Genomic DNA, 21,679 nt, shown 5'->3' with positions numbered 1-21,679 from the left:
TAGTCGGCCAGGGGTCGCTATCAGAACTGGCCAATTGCGGCGAGCTAAAAAGCAGTCAAAGCAGATCGGCTTGGTCCACAGCTGTCTGTCCGCTAACCAGCTGCCTAAGCACCAAGCATCCAGCTGCAGAGCCTCAGATAGTATGTACCAGTTAATCCTTCCTAGCTCACTTTCTCTCTCTCTCTCTCTCTCGTCCTTTCTCCCTGCCTCCCACTGTTGAGCAAAACCTCCTGTTTTATCTGCTTTTTCTGTCTTCATTCAGCCATGGGTATAAGTGTGACACTAGAAGCTCAAAGCCTGCACGATATGGTGGCTCTGTTTTGTTTGTCTGAAATACAGGTTAGCTCCCACAAAACTGACATTATGCAATTATTCCAATGCAAACATTTATCTACATCTTTTAAAATGGTGTTTTATTAAACACCTCTGTATCTCCAAGCCTTATCATGTCTCGAGGGCAATGAAGACTTTCCCACATGGGCCGAACCGACAGGAGAGCCACTGTGCCACAAATTAAATTAGTTTGTAATGATGGTTACAGGAGGATGTGGACGTGCTATTGGTGAACCTCAAAACTGGACCTTTTTACATCACATGAATGACCAGGTACATGTGGGAAGCGCTGGAACGACAAATAAGATCAGTGGCATGGATTTGCTGTAGCCACAGGGTACCTTTAGAGGTCTTGAGCTTTTGGTTCTGGAGGCAAACGCAAGACACAGTTTGCACATCTTTGGTCATAATATTTTGGCTTATATATGTGTATTACATATTGCTGCTGTTACATTTTACTGCAATTTTCTATTGGTGCATTCAGCATGAGATGTTCTCACAATGTAAAGGGCAGTGCCGATATGTTACAGACAGACTACAAGTCAAAAAGTATCCAGACACCCTTTCTAATTAGCTATGCACCAACAGACATAAAAAAATTGTATAATCGCCACAGGAAAGCACGGCCAACAGAATGGGGAGCTCTGGAGCAGCTGCACAAGGTACCCATGTTCAATGCCAAGTGACTAGAAGGGTATAAATCTCGCCAGCTTTGGGCTGTGGAGCAGAGGAACTGTGGTTGCTGGAGTGATGGAGCTCAATCCAAAAGCACTGGGATAAGTTGGAGTGGCGTCTGTAATCAATAAAGGTGTTAATAATTAGCGTTCTTTACACTCATACACTGATATTATCAACATGGTTCTTTATGGAACCAAAACCGGTTCTTCTATGGCATCGTTCAATGACCCACTTGAAGCACCTATATTTTTATAAGAGTGCAAGACTGTCCATCCGACATCAGTACCTGACCTCACTTATGCTCCTGCGGCTTAATGTGATTCAAATCCTAATGGTCCAACATTCAGTGTGAAGCCTACAAAGAAGAGTAGAGACCGTTACTGCAGCAAATATGAAACAAACTCTCTAGCTACAGCCTTTATTTCATAAGAAGGTTTAATATACAGTGTACATTATTAGTTTAGAGCATGGCTAAACATGATTCCACCTACTAAAACGCTCAGTAAAGGCCATCCTCTGAGGGCATCCTGGATGAACTGCCGCCTTCTCAAACCCAGTGTTCTCTGAGCTATTCCTGGCTGAAGAAAAGTTCCACCTGCAGAGCAGTCATGCACTATCACCTTACTCATCTCACTCACACACACACACACACATAGACAGACAGAGAGACAAGCACACTGTGCACTCCCAACTCAGCTGCTGCCAACAACTGTAGCTCTGCCAGTGCGCAACAAGACAGGACAACAGAGCGACATGAGTGGCAGATAAAGGAGCATGGGTAAAAGGAAGGCTTTGTGTGTATGTATGTGTTCAGGACAAAATATCCTACAGTGTCAAGAGCGTCGAACGGCCGTGGTTCTTATTGTGCAATGGGTGGTAAGAATGAATTACGTCAATTCCAATGTTATGTTTGAGCCATGACCTGATAAAGCTGCTTCACGGTGAAAACATCCCATTCTTTTCTCACCAAATTGTATTTTCTCTCCCATCCATGAAAAGGCATTTGTCCTAACCCTTACCCCACTACAGCCGCCAATGCAAGCGCAACAATGGGTGACATATTCCCCATGCATTGCTATAATACCCTACAATAATCCTGCAGTAAAACGGCAACACAAGACGGCAAATTCTCTCTGAGCAAACCCAACAGCGCTTAGCGTCACATTCGAGCTCGATCTGGCCCCCAGGAATATGGGGCAAAGAAACCAGGCAGATTACATAACGGCAGGGAGCTCCTTAATTCTTCATGTGGTGCACTTTCACCACTGCAGCTTGGAGGGCAGGTAGGTAGTCAAAGCCTTATTTGCATTTGAATCCAGCTATTGATTTGCACGATTCAAAAAGACTGACTGTACAACAGCCTACACTCCAGTATAAAAGCAGAAGAGGGAACGAGGGTCTGGGTCAGAAGCAGAGCGATCACACACTGCAGCGCTGGCACTTCGTCCACCCACCCGCTGGAGCCTGGGATCTAAAAGCATATACGATTAGGGGATATGTATAGACCTGGCGTTAATCTCAAGAAACTGCAGTTTGTACAGTAGCTTGTACAGCCTGAGTACAGCCTGGTGCCTCATATGGATGCAGAAGAGTCTGAAGCTGACTGTTAATAGGAAAGGGGGTGCAGATTTAACACTAATATTAGCTAGGTCTTGATTAAGTATGACAATGTTAGGTGTCAATTAGATAGAATATAATAAAACTGATCAAAATATAATACTATAGAATAAAACTGATCAGAATAGAATATAATTTTATAGAATAAAACGGATCAGAATAGAATATAATTTTATAGAATAAAACGGATCAGAATAGAATAAAACTGATCAGAATAGAATAAAAGGGATCAGAATAGAATAAAACTGATCAGAATAGAATATAACTGATCAGAATATAATATAATTGAATAGAATAAAGCAGATCAGAATAGAATAAAACGGATCAGAATATAATATAATTGAATAGAATAAAACGGATCAGAATATAATATAATTGAATAGAATAAAACGGATCAGAATCGAATAAAACGGATCAGAATATAATATAATTGAATAGAATAAAACGGATCAGAATAGAATATAATTGAATAGAATAAAACTGATCAGAATAGAATAAAACGGATCAGAATATAATATAATTGAATAGAATAAAACGGATCAGAATATAATATAATTGAATAGAATAAAGCAGATCAGAATAGAATAAAACGGATCAGAATATAATATAATTGAATAGAATAAAACGGATCAGAATATAATCTAATTGAATAGAATAAAACGGATCAGAATAGAATATAATTGAATAGAATAAAACGGATCAGAATATAATAAAACTGATCAGAATAGAATAAAACGGATCAGAATATAATATAATTTAATAGAATAAAGTGGATCAGAATAGAATAAAACGGATCAGAATAGAATATAATTGAATAGAATAAAACGGATCAGAATAGAATAAAACTGATCAGAATAGAATAAAGAGGATCAGAATAGAATAAAACGGATCAGAATAGAATATAATTGAATAGAATAAAATAGAATAGAATAGAACAAAACAGAACAGAATAGCGTATTGCTGGTGCAGGATTAACACACTAATATTAGCTAGGTCTTAATTAAGTATGACAATAATAGGAGTCAGTTTAACACCAGAACAAAATAAAAAAAAAAAACTTAATAGAAAAGAACGAAATAGAAAATAATAGAGTAGAATATTGCTGGTGCAGAATTACTACTTACACTAATATTAGCTAGGTATGAAAATGTTAGGTGTCAATTTACCAACAGAATAAACTAAACTTTACCAACAGAAGAAAGCAGAATACAATGTAACAGAACACAATAGAATTAAAAAGAATATTATTAGTGCAAAATCAACACTTAGTGTAATATTAGCTAGGTGTTACTCATGACAATGTTAGGTGTCAATTTAATAAAAGAATATAATAGATTAAAATTGTCTTCATCCACAGCAAAATCCTTTGTGTCAAGTTTCCAGCAGTTCATTCGTCCAGCTGGACTTTTATATAAATAAATATTATAATTTCACACTAGAGTTCTGCTGGCAACTGAAGATGTCAATGCAAAACAGTAGGATTTCTAATTCAACTCTGCTGAGCATCAGTTCAATACTGCTAGCTAGCAATGTCTGTGATTCTATGCAAGTCAAAAAAGTGACATTACTCATCTGGTGCAGTCTAGGATTTAGATTTGTTCACACTGGCTGAAAATGCTTTCATATGCAGTCTACTGTATGTATGCTGTTGATTAGGCCACTTCAATGGTGAGTTAGTTTCATGTGACTAATAATGAGTAATGTATGAGTGCTAGAACATAGCTACAATTATATTATTATATAGATATAATAGATATTAATAGTGGTTGGTGGCCCTGTTCAGCAACAATGCTTTAACGCCAAGGAGGTTAATGTGGCCATGGGAATCAGCTGATAACAGATAACAACACAGATCCAGAACCTCTGCATGGTAAACAGTGAAGCACTTTTGTAAGTCGCTCTGGAGAAGAGCGTCTGCTAAATGTCGTAAATGTAAATGTTATTTTTTCCTGCTTCCCACATATCAACACGTCCTGCTACTGCATCTCAACAGAGTTCATGTCAGGTCTTAGTCAGGAGACTAGGCCACTCCAAAACCTCAATTGTGTTTCTTCTGAGTCATGCAGAGGTGGACTTGCTCTGCTGCTGAGGTTATTGTCCTGCAGCATAACCCAACTGAGCTTGAGCTTCAGATCACAGATGGAGGACAGTATGTTCTGCAGGATTCATGGGTCTTTCAGTTGTGGCAAGCATCCCCCCACCATCACACTGCCACCACCAATTCCTATATTGGTGCATCCCTAGTAAGTGTTTATTAACGATGGTGATGCTCCGCCCCCATCCAGTTTGCAACATGGTAATAGACTGTATCCCAATTGTGTACTACACTCTAGTACCATGTGTTTACTATATGCTAATCTTATAGTGCAATAGCTCCGCTACGTTGCCAACATATGCTGTTGCACTTGCAAGCCTATCCACCATTTTTTGTTTGTTTTTTCCAGACGTTTTCGTTTCCGCATTGCATTGTGGGCCAACAGTGTCCATGAAAAACATCTAGTTTTAGGTATGCACCATGGATTGTCTGGTACATTCAACTCTGACACCTTTAGCTACATACATACTCTAAAACTAGGTAGTATTACTAATTCGCTAATACACAATTGGGATGTACCCCCTTTTAGAACTATTATATTTAAGAACCCAAGAACCATTCAGTTCATTGGCGGTTCTTTAAACTCACCCATCCCTCACCTACTCTAAAGAACCATACATTAAACTGTTGTTAGAGAACTAACAGTGGATCTCATATGACACTGTCCTAAATGCCCCCATTCAGCTAATGCACACTATGTGTCCAAATGTCTGTGGACACCTCTTCTAAAGCATGCATTCAGCTACTTTAAGTAAGTCTCACCCATTGCTGGCACAGATGTGCAAATGCACGCACACAGCTTGTGTAACCCCTGTCGAGAGACGCATTGCCAATACAATAGGACTCTCTTGAGCAGATAAACATGACTGCTAAACACCAGACGTGAGCTAGAGGGGTATAAAGCCCCCCAACAGTGAGCCGTGGAGCAGTGGAAGAACGGTGTTCTCTGGAATGATGGTTGGAGCTTTGATGAGGCGGGGTGGTGATCATCCAACATCCTGACCTCACTACTGCTCTTGTCCCTGAATGCAATCAAATCCTGGACAGTAGAGACAGTTACTTCAACATATGCAGGATCAATTCTTATCAATACCCTCAATGAATTACCAGGTGTCCTGGTAAAATACTTTTGTCCATAATGTACTCTAAAGAGCCATCTGAAAGTGGGTCTTAAATGGTAGTGCTCTGAATGACCCCATTTAGCTAGCTAATGTAATATTTGTAATATTATCTGGATATCTTGTATGTATCTGACACTGTAATGCTCTCATAATTCAAAACTAGAGATTTTTGTAGATGTTTCGTGCTCAGGCTAAGCTGGGCACTCGTTTAGCTACGATGGCTGAGTCAGAGACACCTCTCCGGGATTTTTTACCTCAGACTAGCGCCGTTAGCAATCCTCACTAGCCTGTTTTCTCTCCCCCGCGCTCCGCCATACAGCTGCGCCTCCGCGCTGTCGCTAACACTGCTGATCATAAAAAACACGGCGTCAGGCGAATGGTGGATGCTGAGGGCCGGTCAGTCTTACCTCCACGCTAAAATACTCTGCTCCCACCGCCGCGCGCGCGACACACAGCGACACACACACCCACACCAGCGCCGCGCGCGCGAACTCCAGCCTCGGCCCCTTTGGAAGCAACGCCGCGTTCATGTTTTTGAATTTTGAATCGTAACGGTCGTTTTCTAACGGTCCTTTTCCAACCGCCGCTCCTCCTCAAATCAAGGGCGCCTTGGGTTTTTCCTCTCCGTCAGAGAGACTCGGCGAGCTGCATGTCGGAGCAAAATAACAGGTATGGTCTTTTCTCAGCGTCCGAGGCTTTCTGGTTAACCGCCCTCCTTGAAGGGATCGTGTGCCGCGCCGCTGCCTCCCCACATTTCGTCCGTCTTTTACGGTCAGCCGGGCAGCAGCAGCAGCAGCACCTCGGCCAGCAGCAGCAGCACCAGCAGAAGCTCACTGTGGAGTCTGCGCATGCGCGCCGGCGATTCTCCACGAGGCTACTTCCATTCTCAATCTGTCAATTCATAAATAACACACACACACACACACACACACACACACACACACCTTCTCTCTCACACACATACACACAGCGTTTAGACACTGGGGTGAATCAGTTATGCAAATGAAATCATTCTGATTTCTGAAAATATGAAATATCGCCAGATGTCAGATGATGAATGGTGATGGGACACACACATACACACACACACACTCTAATGCACCACTGTACCATACTAATCAGCCATAACATTAATACCACCTGTCTAAAATTATGTGTAGCCCCTTGTGCCACCAAAACAGCTCTGGCCCTTGAAGGCCTGAACTCCACAAGACATATCCAGTCTGTGTACAGTAGCTATCACTACTGTGGGATTAGGTTAGGTTGGTGTGGCTCAACAGATAACACCACTACCTGCCACGGAGCTGCCACACCATGTGGGAGACGGGGGTTCGATTCCCGGTCTGGGTGACTAGGCTGTGCTACACCAATAAGAGTCCTTGGGCAAGACTCCAAACACTACATTGGCCCTCATCTGTAATACGAGTCACCTTGTAAGTCACTCTGGATAAGGGCGTCAGCTAAATGCCATAAATGTAAATGTACCTGTATCTCAAGGCTAGGTGACCCTGTCACAAGCTAGCTGAGGTTCTTCTTAAGTAAACATTGAAGCACTTTTGTAAGTCGCTCTGGAGAAGAGCGTCTGCTAAATGTCGTAAATGTAAATGTTATTTTTTCCTGCTTCCCACATATCAACACGTCCTGCTACTGCATCTCAACAGAGTTCATGTCAGGTCTTAGTCAGGAGACTAGGCCACTCCAAAACCTCAATTGTGTTTCTTCTGAGTCATGCAGAGGTGGACTTGCTCTGCTGCTGAGGTTATTGTCCTGCAGCATAACCCAACTGAGCTTGAGCTTCAGATCACAGATGGGGGACAGTATGTTCTGCAGGATTCATGGGTCTTTCAGTTGTGGGAAGCATTCCCACAGCATCACACTGCCACCACCATGTTTGACTGCTGGTGTGATGCTCTTATTAGGGACTTTATGTCAGATATAACAAGACTTACATCTTCCAAAAGGTTCAATTTGCCACTCATCAGTCTACAGAACATTATTCCCAAAGACTCTTCGTGTGTTTTGGTAAAATGTGAGACAGGCCTTTTCCTTCACAGCTCTCCCATAGATACTAATAATGCCCAGTCCCTTTCCATTGGTGACATTGTGAACGCTGACTTTACGTGAAGGCCTGCAGTTCCTTAGGTGTTCATGTGGGTTGTTTGGGACTTCCTGGATGAGTCGTCACTGTGTTCTTGGAAGTATTTCTAGATTCGCCACTGTTCCAAGATAACGGCTCTCGCAGCGTCTCGCTGAAGTCCCAGTGTCTTGAAATACCCTCGCCACCTTGCTGCTTGTAACAGCCTTGATTCCTCTGAAAAGAAATGTTGGAGATGTTGGAGAATAAGTTCTGGATTACAAACGTCACTTAACCTCATGCCAGAGGGTTTGGAGGAAGCTCCACTCTTCCACAGCCCAATGTTGGACGGCTTTATACCCCTCTGGCTTACCGACACTTGGTACTCGGTTTTGTGGCCAGTGGTATTGTGGGGCGTGGTGACCAGTGCTTTCCTACTGAGATTACACAAGCTCTGGGAGCACAAACGAAACACACACATGTAATGCAGTGTAATTCAGTGATTAGAAGGGGTGTGTTCACCTTTGGACTTGGAGTGTATGTACAGTATCTATGTGGCCCAATGACCCTCAATCATATCACCCATTGCAACCATATCTACCGTCACTAGATGGGGCTGTTTCACTGTGCTGGCCAGAAGGTGGTGAGTAGGCTGGTGATCTAATGAAATACTTAGGTGATGATTTAGAATAATAATTATGTAAATTACTAAACGTTTACTCAATAGTACATTTTATTTCAGTTCAGTTAAACTAAATCTGCTTTATTTATGAAGAGAGACTCATTTCACAAGTGTAAAGGTGAGTGAAAAACTTGGGTGCATACATGTAAACATATATTTACAAAATAGAAATGCTAAATATTTACACATTAATCTATACTATACATATACACACATTATACATAATCTCTTTTCACAATAATGGTTTTATGACCAAAAGTGACATTTATTGAGGGGTCTTGCTGTAGTAAGACACATGTTTAAGTAGAAAAAAATATGAATATTACAAATATTAAAACTAATATAAAATAATAACATGTAATACTATATTATATAGAATATACCAATAATATAATGGAATATAATCCAATAAGAATTTATATATATATAAATTCTCATTGGATTATATTATATTCTATTATTGCTATATTCTATATAATATAGTATTACATGGTATTATTTTATATTGGTTTTAATATTTGTAATATTCATATTATATATATATATATATATATATATATATATATATATATATATCACATAATAGAATATACTAATAATATTAAATAATTTATTGATCCACTGATGGGTGGAATTGGTCATTTTTCTTCAGAACTGTGCCCAGTCTAGGAGCAGAAGAGCAGAACACCATCACCTTTGGCAGTGGGTGTTATGTTCCTTGCCTAACAGCATAACCAGTAATACCCAGCCAGTCTTGGGATCTGAACCCATGACCTTCTGAGTTACAACTGGACAAACGGCCATAACAGAAAAGCTGCTGCACACAACTTTAAAAGCAGCAACCTTCACTCAATCTACAACACACTGAAATAATACTTCAGTGAGCCAGAGCCCTCAAACAGATCAGACCTGACTTAATATGCATACAGGTATGTTTTAGGCCCCGTTCACATCATTACCTTGTGAATGAGGCCTAAAACATAATTACATATTAAGTCAGGTAACCCACATCAACCATGTCAGTTCCCCAGACAGAAAATATGTAATGACCGTGAGTCCACACTGTCCACCGAGTTAGCTGAGCACGCTACAATAACAAGCTAATGAATGGATGAAGGTGGTCCTCGTGGCTGGCGTGCAAGCAAAACCAGGTGCCTTATCTCAACTAATGAATTATTATTGAGTTAATAATGTGCACCATGCCTCTCCTCCAGCCACAGGAGACACATTTAAACTGGCAGGTGTGAACGGTTGTATGTTTTGGCAGTCATTTGATATCAGATCAGACGAGTTGCGTGTTTACTCCAGGTGTGAACGGGGCCTTAGATCATGCAAACATGTGGTTGAACTGCAGCACAAACTGAAAGATAACATTTTTAGAGAAGCTGGCCCTGCGTACAAGTGTAATAACCTATCTGTCAAGATGTCAAGAGTAATGTGTGTGTGTGAGTCTGTTAAATGGCCGTGTGTAAATGAACAGCAAAATGCACCAGCTTCTTTTCACAGCCAAGGATGACCGACCTGTTTCCAAGTACAGGTCAGAATGATAAGACCAGAATGGGTCAACACATAATTGTGACACACAGTGGTACAGTCCAGAGTCCACACTCTTCATGTCACCATAATCAGTGACCAACACAGGGGTCACCTGAAAAAAACGACTTAATAATGTGGAGAGGAAGTTTCATGTTTAGTAAGTCAGTTGAAATAACAGCTGGATCCATAGCCAGATGTTTAAGATCAGTGTTTTGGAGATACAACATTGATACAGTCACTGATTGATTTCTACAAATGTGTGACCTTGATAACCTTAAAATGTGGAATTTGAGATACACTATATGTCTGAATGTTTGTGGACACCCCGTCTAATAAATGCATCTATTTTAAGTTGCACTCATTGCTGACACATTGATGACTCATACTCCTTTGTCTGGTCCCTGTAGATTACCGACAATAGAAACAGGAACGTATAGGTACCTAATGTAAGGTTTGGGCTAGTCCTTTTTTATCGACAAATCAAATGTGAAAGCATTTTGTACAGGAAATGACATCATTAAATGTTTTGTTGTTGTTAAAAGTCAGATTGAATAATTATGTATATATTATTATTTATGCATTTCCAAAGGATTGGTTTGATCCTGGCTTGTCTTGGCTGTAAACGTGTGTCCATGATTTCTTTTTCTGTCCACTGTATGGACAAAAGTATTGAGACACCTGCTCATGCATTGTTTCTTCCAAAGTCAAGGGATTACAAAAAAGTTGATCCTGCTTTTGTTGGAGTCTTTACTGTCAATGGAAGAAGACTTTCTCCACCCCACCCTGCATTGAGCTGTGAAGCTAAACTAATTTTGAGATGAGTTGGGGATGAAGTGCAGTGGTGATCATCGAACATCCTGACCTCACTAATGCATTTGTCACTGAATGCAATCACATTCTCACAGCAATGCTCCAAGATCTAGTACAAAATCTTGTACTAGACTTTGGAAGAAACAATGCATGAGCAGGTGTCCCAATACTTTTGTCCATATAGTGGACAGAAAAAGGAATCACAGACACACATTTACAGCCAACACAAGCCAGGGTCAAATAAATCCTTTGAAAATGCATAAATATTAATATATACATAATTATTTGATCTGACTTTTAACAACAACAACAAAAAATGTAATGATGTCATTTCCTGTACAAAATGCCTTCACATTTGGATTGTTGATTAAAAGGTTTAACTTCATATACTTATCGACTTGTTTTTAACCTTTGGCTAACCTGAATTAACCTACTTATAAAGACATTTCGTTTATGTTTGTACAAACTAGTTAACATTTACTTTACCTTGAGTTCAGATCTTTCTCTCTCGCTCTCGCTCTCACATTCTCTCTCTCCCTCGTTTATCTGTAGTCTGCTGTACTGGCCGCAGTACTTTCTTAGACTGAGAATTCGGAACCCATGCAAAAGTAGTGGGTGGGGGTACTCAGATGGGAAGTAGATCGCCTCGTCCATATTAAATTCTTGTAATGTAGGAAGTGAAGTGTGGTTTGATTAAAAAGAAAATGCTTTTTTAATAATATATCCACTCTATAAACCGCTCTCGCCTCGCCCTTAGTCGCAGAATCCCCCCACACCATGCTGGTTGTGTTCGTTTGTGTTTGCCATGCAGAGAAATCTGTCACATGACACTAAACATGTGTATTAATATATTATTCCCACCCCCAACATACAGTATTTTACATTTTACATTTACAATTTAACAGTTTTTTGTAAGTTTATCAGCTAAAGTTGAACAGAACGAATGATCTAACCCGTCGGCTGATTATGATGACTCTTTTGTTCCTCTGTGTGGATCGCGTGGATTTATGCAGAGGGTTTTTTCAGAGCAGGAAGTGTTAGTGTATCATCAGAGCTTTAGCTGCCCCTCATTATGGATTAAACCTACACCAGCAATCCCAATTAAAGCAGGGAAAGGGCCAATCAATTACAGCACGCGCTCTTCTCCAGCTCATTCATGAGAACAGGAATTAATCTGCTTCACACATAAAGCGGGGCAGATGAAGAGCATGGCTGCCGAGGCCTGCGGCGGGGCTGGGATTAATAACGCTCAACTGGAAACAAGCTCAAGGTTTTCATTTTCACGCGGCGCGAGCCTGCGTGCGACAGGAGTGTGTAACGCACATTGCAATTTAGATATCAACTGAGAGATAGCGAACACTGGGGCACCAGCCAGCCAATTATCAGCATGCTCCTCTCTCCCAGCCTCCAGCGGTGGACTGAACAACGGTCCAATTTAGAATGAAGGCATGTTGCCCATGAGGCTCTTCTATTGACTCATTTATTTATTTGTTTGTTTGTGTTTACTTGGCTGTTTACTCATAACAGAGACATGCCTACATTTACAAATAGCTTGACAGCATGCTCTTGTTCTTTTGTAGGAGTATTTTTTCTTTATTTGTTTGTTTATTTGTTATAATGCACAGGCTAATATACACATTAGCATAACTCAGTTGTATACCGATCAAAGGGCTGGGTAGTGGGTTGGTTGAATGATTGGTTGGTTGGTTGGGTGATGATTGAAGGATTGGCTGGGTGGATTTTTGGTTGATTGATAGCTGTGATGATTGGTTGGTTGGTTATTTTACTGATTGATTGTTTGGGTGGTTGGTGGGTTAGTTGATTGGTAGGTTGGTTAGATGGTTGGTGGGTTGGTTGGTTGGTTGGTCGGGTGATGATTGAAGGATTGGCTGGGTGGGTGGTTGTTTGAATGAATGGTTGGTTGCATTTTTGGTTGATTGATAGCTATGATGATTGGTTGGTTGGTTATTCTATTGATTGATTGGTTGGGTGGTTGGTTGGTCAGTTGATTGATAGGTTGGTTAGATGGTTGGTGGGTTGGTTAATTGGTAGGTTGGTTGGTTCTCTTTATTATCTATCGACCTAGTTATTTGTGTAATGTTTGTTTGTTTGTTTGTGCTGTTTAAGTCACACCTAAGGCAAATGGGTTCCTCGGACGGAGTCTTGGTTTCTCCCAAGGTTTCTTCCTCTTAGTATGAGGGAGTTTTTCCTGTCGCTACCATCTCCCATTGTGGTGCTTGCTCATAAGAGACATGGACCTGGATCTCTGTAAAGTTTTGTGGCACTATATAAATACATTTTTAATTTTTTTTTTTTTATTAAATTGGTGATGATTGATTGACTGGTTGGTTGGACTTTTGGTTGATTATTAGCTTTGATGATTGGTTGGCTGGTTATTTTATTGACTGATTGGTTGGGTTGGTTAGATGGTTGGGTGGTTGGTGGGTTGGTTGGTTGATTGGTAGATTGGTTGGTTGGTCAGTCAGTTGATAGGTTGTTTGGGTGATTGGTTGGTTGGTGGATTGATTGTTTTGGTGATTGTACACATGTACACACAGACTTTAAGCATTGAGTTCAGGGTCAAGAGGGTCAAATGTTTTCTTTTTAGGTGGATTTAATTTCCTGAAACAATATTTATTTGCATAATATATCTGTGCCATTTAATATTTATCTGGCACAGTAGTATTGTGTAGTATTATCATTCCCAGTGTGCGAATGCTGCTTGATAGCTCACACAGAAGTCACATACACACACATTTAGGTCGATGGTGTACTGGCAAAGGGACCAATTACTGTTCCTGGGATTTATTTATTTATTAATTTATTTGTGTTCCACATCACACATGCACTCATAGCATAGCTTGGTGGTATGTTGCACATGTTTGCACTATAAAAGTAATTATTTGTTTATTTATTAGAGTAGACATATTTATATATGTATTAGCACAAAGACAATTGACACAAGACAAACCGCCTAAAAGGACTGAGGCTCTCTTCTAATGACTTTGTTTGAATATTGATTATTAATTTATCCATGTATGTGGGTTGGTTTATTGTAATGCACACTAACAAACATTCCACTTGTATGTATTGCTCATTGACATATTTATGTTTTCAGCCATGCATTGCACTACAATGACACACAGATGCATATGTTGGTGTCAGTATTCTTCTGGCGCTTCAGTTTCAGGTGCAGCACAGAGCTCATCAGCTGCATGATGTAATGACAAACAGGTGTTGTGACAATGTGAAAAGTTCACTCTCAGATGGAGTGGATAGGTCAGGTGATACAAGCAGGTTTCTGCAGGCTGCCGAGAGCTGAGCTGTAATGGAAAAACTCCGCTCTGATTTCTCAAGCTTTACTTCACCCCCTGTGCTCAGACACCAAAGTATTTACTGTTTAACCCGGATGGAAGCCATGGTGACATGCGTGCTCGGACAAGTGTGTGCTGGCTGGTGGCGGTCTGCCGGGCCTGTTGAGTAACACTGCGCCTGCAACACACAGTGGAAGAGTACAGCATGCAGAATGTTCCTCTCAGAATTAAAGGTGCCACATACAGTGCAATAAAACAACCATGTTCGCGTCCTTAGTTAACCTTGAGGTGGCTGAAAGCTTTTGTAAGTGAGATGTGCGAGTGCAAGGGCCTTGCAAAACGTTGCAAAAACCTCCACAACCTGTAAAGCTTTCCAAATGCTTCCTGGTTTTGGCATTCATCTGCAGGAAAGATTTACTGACTAATTGATTGACTGGTTAACTGACAGATTGACTGAATAATGCACTGACTGAGTGACTGACCAATTGATTGAGTGACTGACTGACTTACTGATTAATTGACTGATTGACTGATGGGCGGACAGACTAATTGGCTGACTGACTGATTAAGTAACTGTTTGGTTGACTGACTGATTGACTGACTGAATGACCAAATGACCAACTGACTGACTGATTAATTGGCTGACTGAATGATTAAGTAAATGATGGTAGCCTGACTGACTGATTAATTGGCTGACTGAATGATTAAGTAAATGATGGTAGCCTGACTGACTGATTGGCTAACTGACTGACCAACTGACCAACTAACTGATTGATTCATTTGCTGACTGACAGATTGAGTGAGTGTTTGGTAGCCTGACTGGCTGATTGGCTGTCTGACTGACCAAATGACCAACTGACTGATTGATTGATTGGCTGACTGACTGATTGAGTGAATGTTTGGTAGCCTGACTGATTGACTGACTGACTGACCAACTGACCAACAAACTGATTGATTGACTGGCTGACTGACTGATTGAGTGGGTGTTTGGTAGCCTGACTGATTGACTGACTGACCAACTAACCAACTAACTGATTGATTGATTGGCTGACTGACTGATTGAGTGAATGTTTGGTAGCCTGACTGATTGACTGACTGACTGACCAACTGACCAACTAACTGATTGATTGATTGGCTGACTGACTTATTGAGTGGGTGTTTGGTAGCCTGACTGACTGATTGGCTGACTGACCGACTAACTGATTAACTGACGGAGTGACTGACCGACTGACTAACTGGCTGGCTGGCTGACTGACTGAACAAATGACTGACTAGTTGACTGACTGACTCACAGACTGACCAACAAACTGGCTGGCTAACTGGCCAATCGAATGATTGACTGAATGACTGACTGACAGAATTGAGTGACTATTTGTTTCAACTACTGCTTGGTTAGAACTTCTTAATACATATAGTTACATACATATGGAGTCATGTTTCCCCTCACTTTTATTATTATTTTTATTATTATATTATATTGCACATGTATTATAATCATAAAAACAAGTATATAAGATCATTACTTAATAAGTCATATGATCATAATGTATGAAAATCCAGTTAAGCGCTCTGTCTGTGAGACCATTGTTACTTTACAGTCCATTTCTCTGTCAGGTAGAGTAAATACTGCATGCTGTGCACTTTTTGTGGCACATCCATCCTCTTATCTCTGTGCAGAGCAGGTCGGCTGTGAATGGCCTTAAGAACAACAGCTGCTGTGGAAGGTTACAGTCTTCTTCCTCTCCTTAATTAAGACTAATTATTTCCCCTTTGTGTCTGCCCTGTGTCCACAAACGGGCTTACGACCCCAAATCTCGATAGCATGCGGACTGCGCTGTAGGAGTGCAGAGTGAATGCTGCTGTGTTACACGTCTCTAATTACAGCAGAAACAATTGGATACATGCAGTTTAATGTTTGATCCATAAAGAGACTGAAGGCCCCCTGCGGAATCTGAAGGGCTCTGCCGTAACCTTATTAGCTGTGGCCTTCACTGAGGAGAATAAATCAGTACCAGCAAACATATTACAGAATACTGCATGTGTTGATACATACTAATGTGTTGATAAAGTTTGGCAGATATTGAAATTAGCCAAATTTCCTTACCTCCTCCCAAATGCGGTCAGTCAGCCCAGGCCTGTTTGGTGTCGGAAGTTTGCCTGTTCAGTTTTAGTGCAGGAGCTACGAGGCTAATGTAGCTACCATGTAATGGCAGCTTGTGTAAACTAATTAGCACTGTGCAAACGGCATGCCTAGGGGGGCATGTATTCCACTTGCCTCGGAAGTAGATGTTGGAGCTCATAATTCTGTTATTTCCAACCTCTGTCCGAGCTACAAAATGAGAAATATCAGAGATGGATATAAAATGAGCTCCCCTGTGTTGTGCCTCACTGCAGCTGAAGTGGGCAGGGCTAAACTGTGGTAGGCTGAATAGGTTGAGATATGTTAATTTAGACGCTTCTTGTCCTTGGGACTGCATGGACCCCAGACCCCTTACCTCCATCCTGCTGGTCCAGTGCATTGCTGTACCTTGACATATAAATTCTATCTGAACCATTGCAGTGCTTTACTGTAAACCAGCCAATCAGAGTTGAGGTCATTACATTATTTATGAACCCCCATTAAAGAAAATACAGCGTGTTGCATTCTAGGGCCAAAACATGGGGTTGTAAATGGGCATGCAAAAGCACATCAGGGGGCTTTGAGTGGCTCAGCAGTCTAATATGTGACCACTAAGGCCCGAGCCATGCTGCTTTGCCATCAGTGGCGGAGTCTGAGAGAGCACAATTGGCCGTGCTTTCTCCGGGTGGGTAGATGGCAGTGGCTCGGAGGAGACCGTTTGTCCTTACTCTCCAAGTGTAGGGGGCATTGCTAGTGCAAGGGGGAATAATGAAGGGGTGGGTTAAATGCTGGTTAGACAAATTAGACAAAAAAAGATAAAATTTGACAATATCTGGGCATCTGTATCTTCTAAAATATAAGAAAACACTCATATATACTTAATAAATGATGATGTAAGCCTGCTGTTAGCATAATGACTGTAGCTGCAGTGACGGAAATCATGTGTTAACTGATCGACTACATTTGGAGTAAAGGGGACAATCTAACTTAAATGTAAATATCAGTAAATATAAAAGATATGCATTCATGCTCCTAATTAGAAAGTTTAAATTAATATATCAATAAAATATAAGGAAACTCACCCGTCTTCATTTCACTTGTCCTCGAATAACCGCACACCTCCACTTCTTCACATCTGAGCGCCGGCTCATGATGAGCCGTTTCTGCGGCCAGCAGCAGTTGTGACCAGGCCGAACCCCTCAGGTCTTCCTTTGTGCTTTATTGGACAGCGTCTTCGCTGTCCAGCTGGACTCCGTCATGCGAGATCAAAGCTGAGCGCTTGTGTCTAAGACACCTCCTGCGTCGTGGAGCACCACATCATTCCTTCTGCATCAATAAACAACTTAATTACTTCCAATCCTCGTCTGACGGAGGAGCAGAGTGCTAACGCTCACGCCGCCAGCGCACAAAGAGCCGGGCTGGAAATCTTTACGCAGTGAGAAAGTGTTGTTTAGGCTGTTGTGGACACTGTTATTGTGATCCAAAAAAAGACGATAACACAACATTTTAGAATAGGACGGTGAATAATTTAGTACGCCCAGATGGCACTCTTGAACCTGCTCTTGACCCCTGCAGTCTGTGTGTGTGTGGGTGGGCGGGCAGGGTGGAGGGGGGGTTTGTTTAGGGGGGTGTTTTGTTGTTCTTTAGTAAACAGAGATCTTAAGGAGGTCAAGTATTATCTTATTATCTTTTGTGATCTACTTGCCTTATTTGCTTATCTTTCCAGCCAGCCATCCAGCCAGCCATCCACCCACTCACCCATCCATCCATTAGCTTAAACACAAACAAATCTTCAAACACTGAATGTAAGTGTATGTTGTGGCAATTGGTAGTGGTGATCAAAGCATGTAGTGTATATAAATGATTTTTTTCATCATTAAGAATGAATTAATTTCTGTATGTATTAATTTTATGTATTAATTTATGTATTATTTTGCTATTAACCCAAAATGCACTTTACATATTGCTATATTTACATTTTTATCATTTGTCTGATGCTCTTTTCCAGAGCATGCTGGACAGGTGGATGTTAGAATGTATTTAGGGGTCTACCCTTCTTATATTCTAGATGTTTTATTATTATTATTTTATTTATTCAATAATTGCTCTTTGGGTGAAACTGGGATCTACTACTACTACTACTAATAATATATATTATACTATATAACAGGATGACATTTAGCTCCACTCTCTCTCAGTCTATACCTGTCTCATAAATGTACATATCAAAGAATTTCTACAAATCCCTTCCATCTTTGTATATTCTGTATTTTGTGTGTATTTTGTGTGTATTTTGTATTTATTTAATAACATTTTTTATATAACTTTATTTTTAATATGTTTAGTATGTATACAGTTTGTCCTCCTGTAGAGCGTAAACCTGAGCCTCACCACAAGCATTTCAATGCATAAATGTCCTGACATGTTGTGCAGATGACAAATAAATTTGAAACTTGAATAATTATTCATATTCATATTATTATTAGTAGTATTATCATCATTGTTGTTTTTATTATCATTACTAGTAGTAGTAGTAGTAGCATGATTATTATCAGTAGGTGATCATATTTTTACTTTGGGCCCTATGGGACACACATGTATCCACCATGGTTAGGTCAACATCAACACACACATTTACTTATTTAGCAAAACCAATAAACAACAGCTATAACAGCCAATATGACCTAATCATGTCCTTTCAGATCAACGTACAACTCAGGCCTACTTGAAACCCCGCCCTAAATATCCATTCAGTAGCCGTTATAGTCTATATAGCCAAATCATCTTAGGCCCACTTAAACCCACCCCCAGCCACGACATCCTGACTATGGTGTCTCCAGTCCTCTTTTTTGAAAACAAAAATATGGTCACCGTAGCATTTGGAGCTGCTGTTTTTAAGATGATTACCAGCACACATTCAGTCGGGTGTGTCCAAACTTTTGACAGCTACTGCATTTGTCATTGAAATAAATAACTGTTGAACTGTTTACTTATACACTGTTAAAAGTCTAAGATCCTTGGAGGTTCTATCATTTGAAACTGTAGAGGAACCTCTTAATGTGCTTTGAGGAACCTTCAAGAAGAAAGAAATTCCTTGAAGGTTCTTCAAAGCACCTTAAAAGGTTCCTCTATAGTTTCAAATAACAGAAACTCCAAAAGTTCCTGAAGGATCTTAGTCAAGTCAAGTCAAGTCAAGTCAAGTGGGTTTTATTGTCATTTCAACTACATACAGAGTACACATTGAAACAAAACAACATTCCTCCAGGACCATGGTGCAACATAGACACAGTGCATACAAAACACAAGTGCAACACAACACAGTACAGACAGAGAATAATACATAATTGGCGGTAGTGTGCAAATTATACAGTGTGTAATAAATATTGAGTCCAGGGAGGTAGTAAAGTTATTAGTGCAAATGCTTTGTGCAAAAATGCTTCCCATTTTACCTGGGGTAAATGGTAGGAGAGAGAGAGAGAGAGAGAGAGAGAGTGTGCATGTAACAGAAAAGATATCAGTTCAGAAGTTGACTTGTGTTGAGGAGTCTGATGGCTTGGGGGAAGAAGCTATTGCAGAGTCGGGTCGTGTTGGAGAGAATGCTGCGGTACCTTCTTTCTGATGGCAGGAGGGAGAACAGTCTGTGTGAAGAGTGGGTGGAGTCATAGACTTTTAACAGTACATTTAATACATCTGATTTTGTAGCTTTCTACTTCTAATACATCACCTGTTTACCTGTACAAACAAACAAACAAACAAACAAACACATAAGCATTCTTGTACCCATCTCTCCATCCACCCACCCGTTCACCCATCGACCCACCAAAACACAAACAGTCATTTTCTGACCACATAACAGTTGAGCTAGGGCCAGCGCAGGATAAACATGGTCTGGGGGTCAGTGGAGCACGGTCTCAGGGGGCTCGAGCGAGGGGAGCTCACACACATATGAGATTAAAATAATCTTTTTTTCCGTTTTAATCTTTTCAATTCAAGGAATACGCACATATGTTTCCAATTTAATCTCCTCTCTCGCCGAGGAACGGAACGCCACTGTAAAAGAGAGGAGGCTTTAATCTGCTCAGCTGTTGTGACTCAAAAGTGTTGCAGATGCAATGTTGTGATTTTCTGCAATGCCCAGATATCCTACATTAACGGTCGCCGTGCTTCGACATGCCCACAACGGACCCTTCGTGTGTATAATATCCTTTACCAGTAAGATGATGCATTCACCGAAGTCAAAACACACTTACTCAAGCTTGCCTGCCGGTCATGCACTGATTACGATCTCCACTACAACAAAAAAGGCTTCTTAGATTTAGAGCCCTTTTTGGTGATTTCTAAGGCATAGGCGTTTCTAAGGCTAATCTAGGAACCAATAGTTCTACCAGAAGAGTCTGAAGGCATGAGGCAGTAAATCGTGAATTATCCTCGACAATTACTGTGATGGAATGATTGTTAACTAGTTAGAGCTGTTATGCCCCGTGGGCGTGGGGGTGGCATGTGTAAGGGAATTGAAAAAGACCCATTTATCACATAAAAGTGGTCTCATGTACACGGTTTAAAACATCCAGTCCGTGCAGAAGCACCTTTATGCAGCAGACAGTTGAAGTGTTATGAGAACAGTTCAGGAGGTGAATTGCTTATGCTATGAAAGTGTCCCTCCTACAGTTCCTGCACCTGTGGCAGTGAAAGCAATGGCCGGATGGAAGCCACTGAAAAGCTCTGCGCAAGACATGAGATGAGTCATCCAGGATGCCGTTTGCTTTTTTAGGAATTTGCTGCTCACAGTCAGAGGTAGGAGATTCACAATCTGCCTGAGACAATTCTCGTCTTTGATGTCTGGGAGGTGAACCAGTCTGAAGAATAAAAGGGCTGGTGTTGGGCCACTCTCAACAATCACAAAAGATGTCTTGATTTGAGGCTGGTCTTGTGTGGAGTGGGGTGTGAGGAAGCCTATCTGTACCTCTCTGACTCTCTATATATTATCGGTTAACAGTAACGACTCAACATGCTGCTAAATCGGCCTCAAAATCAACTCGATTATCCTGTATCTTGTGTTTACTGTAATGTAACACATTACACATACTATTACATTCTCAATCAATCAATTATTATTCCAATTACAAAAGTGTAAGTTAAAGGCCACTGAGGTATGCAATATTATTCTATTCATATGTTGTCCTGATCAGAATGAAGATCCATGTGTCTTAGGCCTAGTTAGATGACGTTCTTTCCCAGATAACGTGCCCATATGGGGGCCTGTATGGATACCCCAACTGAGAACCAAAAGGTTTTGTCCA

At 40.8% G+C, this 21,679-nt stretch overlaps 1 protein-coding gene across 3 annotated transcripts in view; it reads right to left on the bottom strand.

Moving 5' to 3' along the window:
• Positions 1 to 6,673, bottom strand: part of mmp16b (matrix metallopeptidase 16b (membrane-inserted)) — a 29,711-nt gene extending 23,038 nt beyond the window's left edge. For 2 of the 3 annotated variants that reach the window (XM_072668650.1, XM_072668651.1), the window contains exon 1: positions 6,252 to 6,673. In XM_072668650.1, the coding sequence (XP_072524751.1) occupies positions 6,252 to 6,374 (123 nt within the window). In that variant the 5' untranslated portion in view covers positions 6,375 to 6,673. The other variant, XM_072668652.1, reaches the window with a different exon arrangement.
• Positions 6,674 to 21,679: the final 15,006 nt, after the last annotated feature.

The sequence above is a fragment of the Salminus brasiliensis genome, chromosome 23, assembly GCF_030463535.1.
Source record: "Salminus brasiliensis chromosome 23, fSalBra1.hap2, whole genome shotgun sequence".
Lineage (NCBI taxonomy): Eukaryota > Metazoa > Chordata > Actinopteri > Characiformes > Bryconidae > Salminus > Salminus brasiliensis.
Note: the sequence above shows the minus strand (reverse complement) of the source record. Positions and strands in the feature narration are given on the sequence as shown.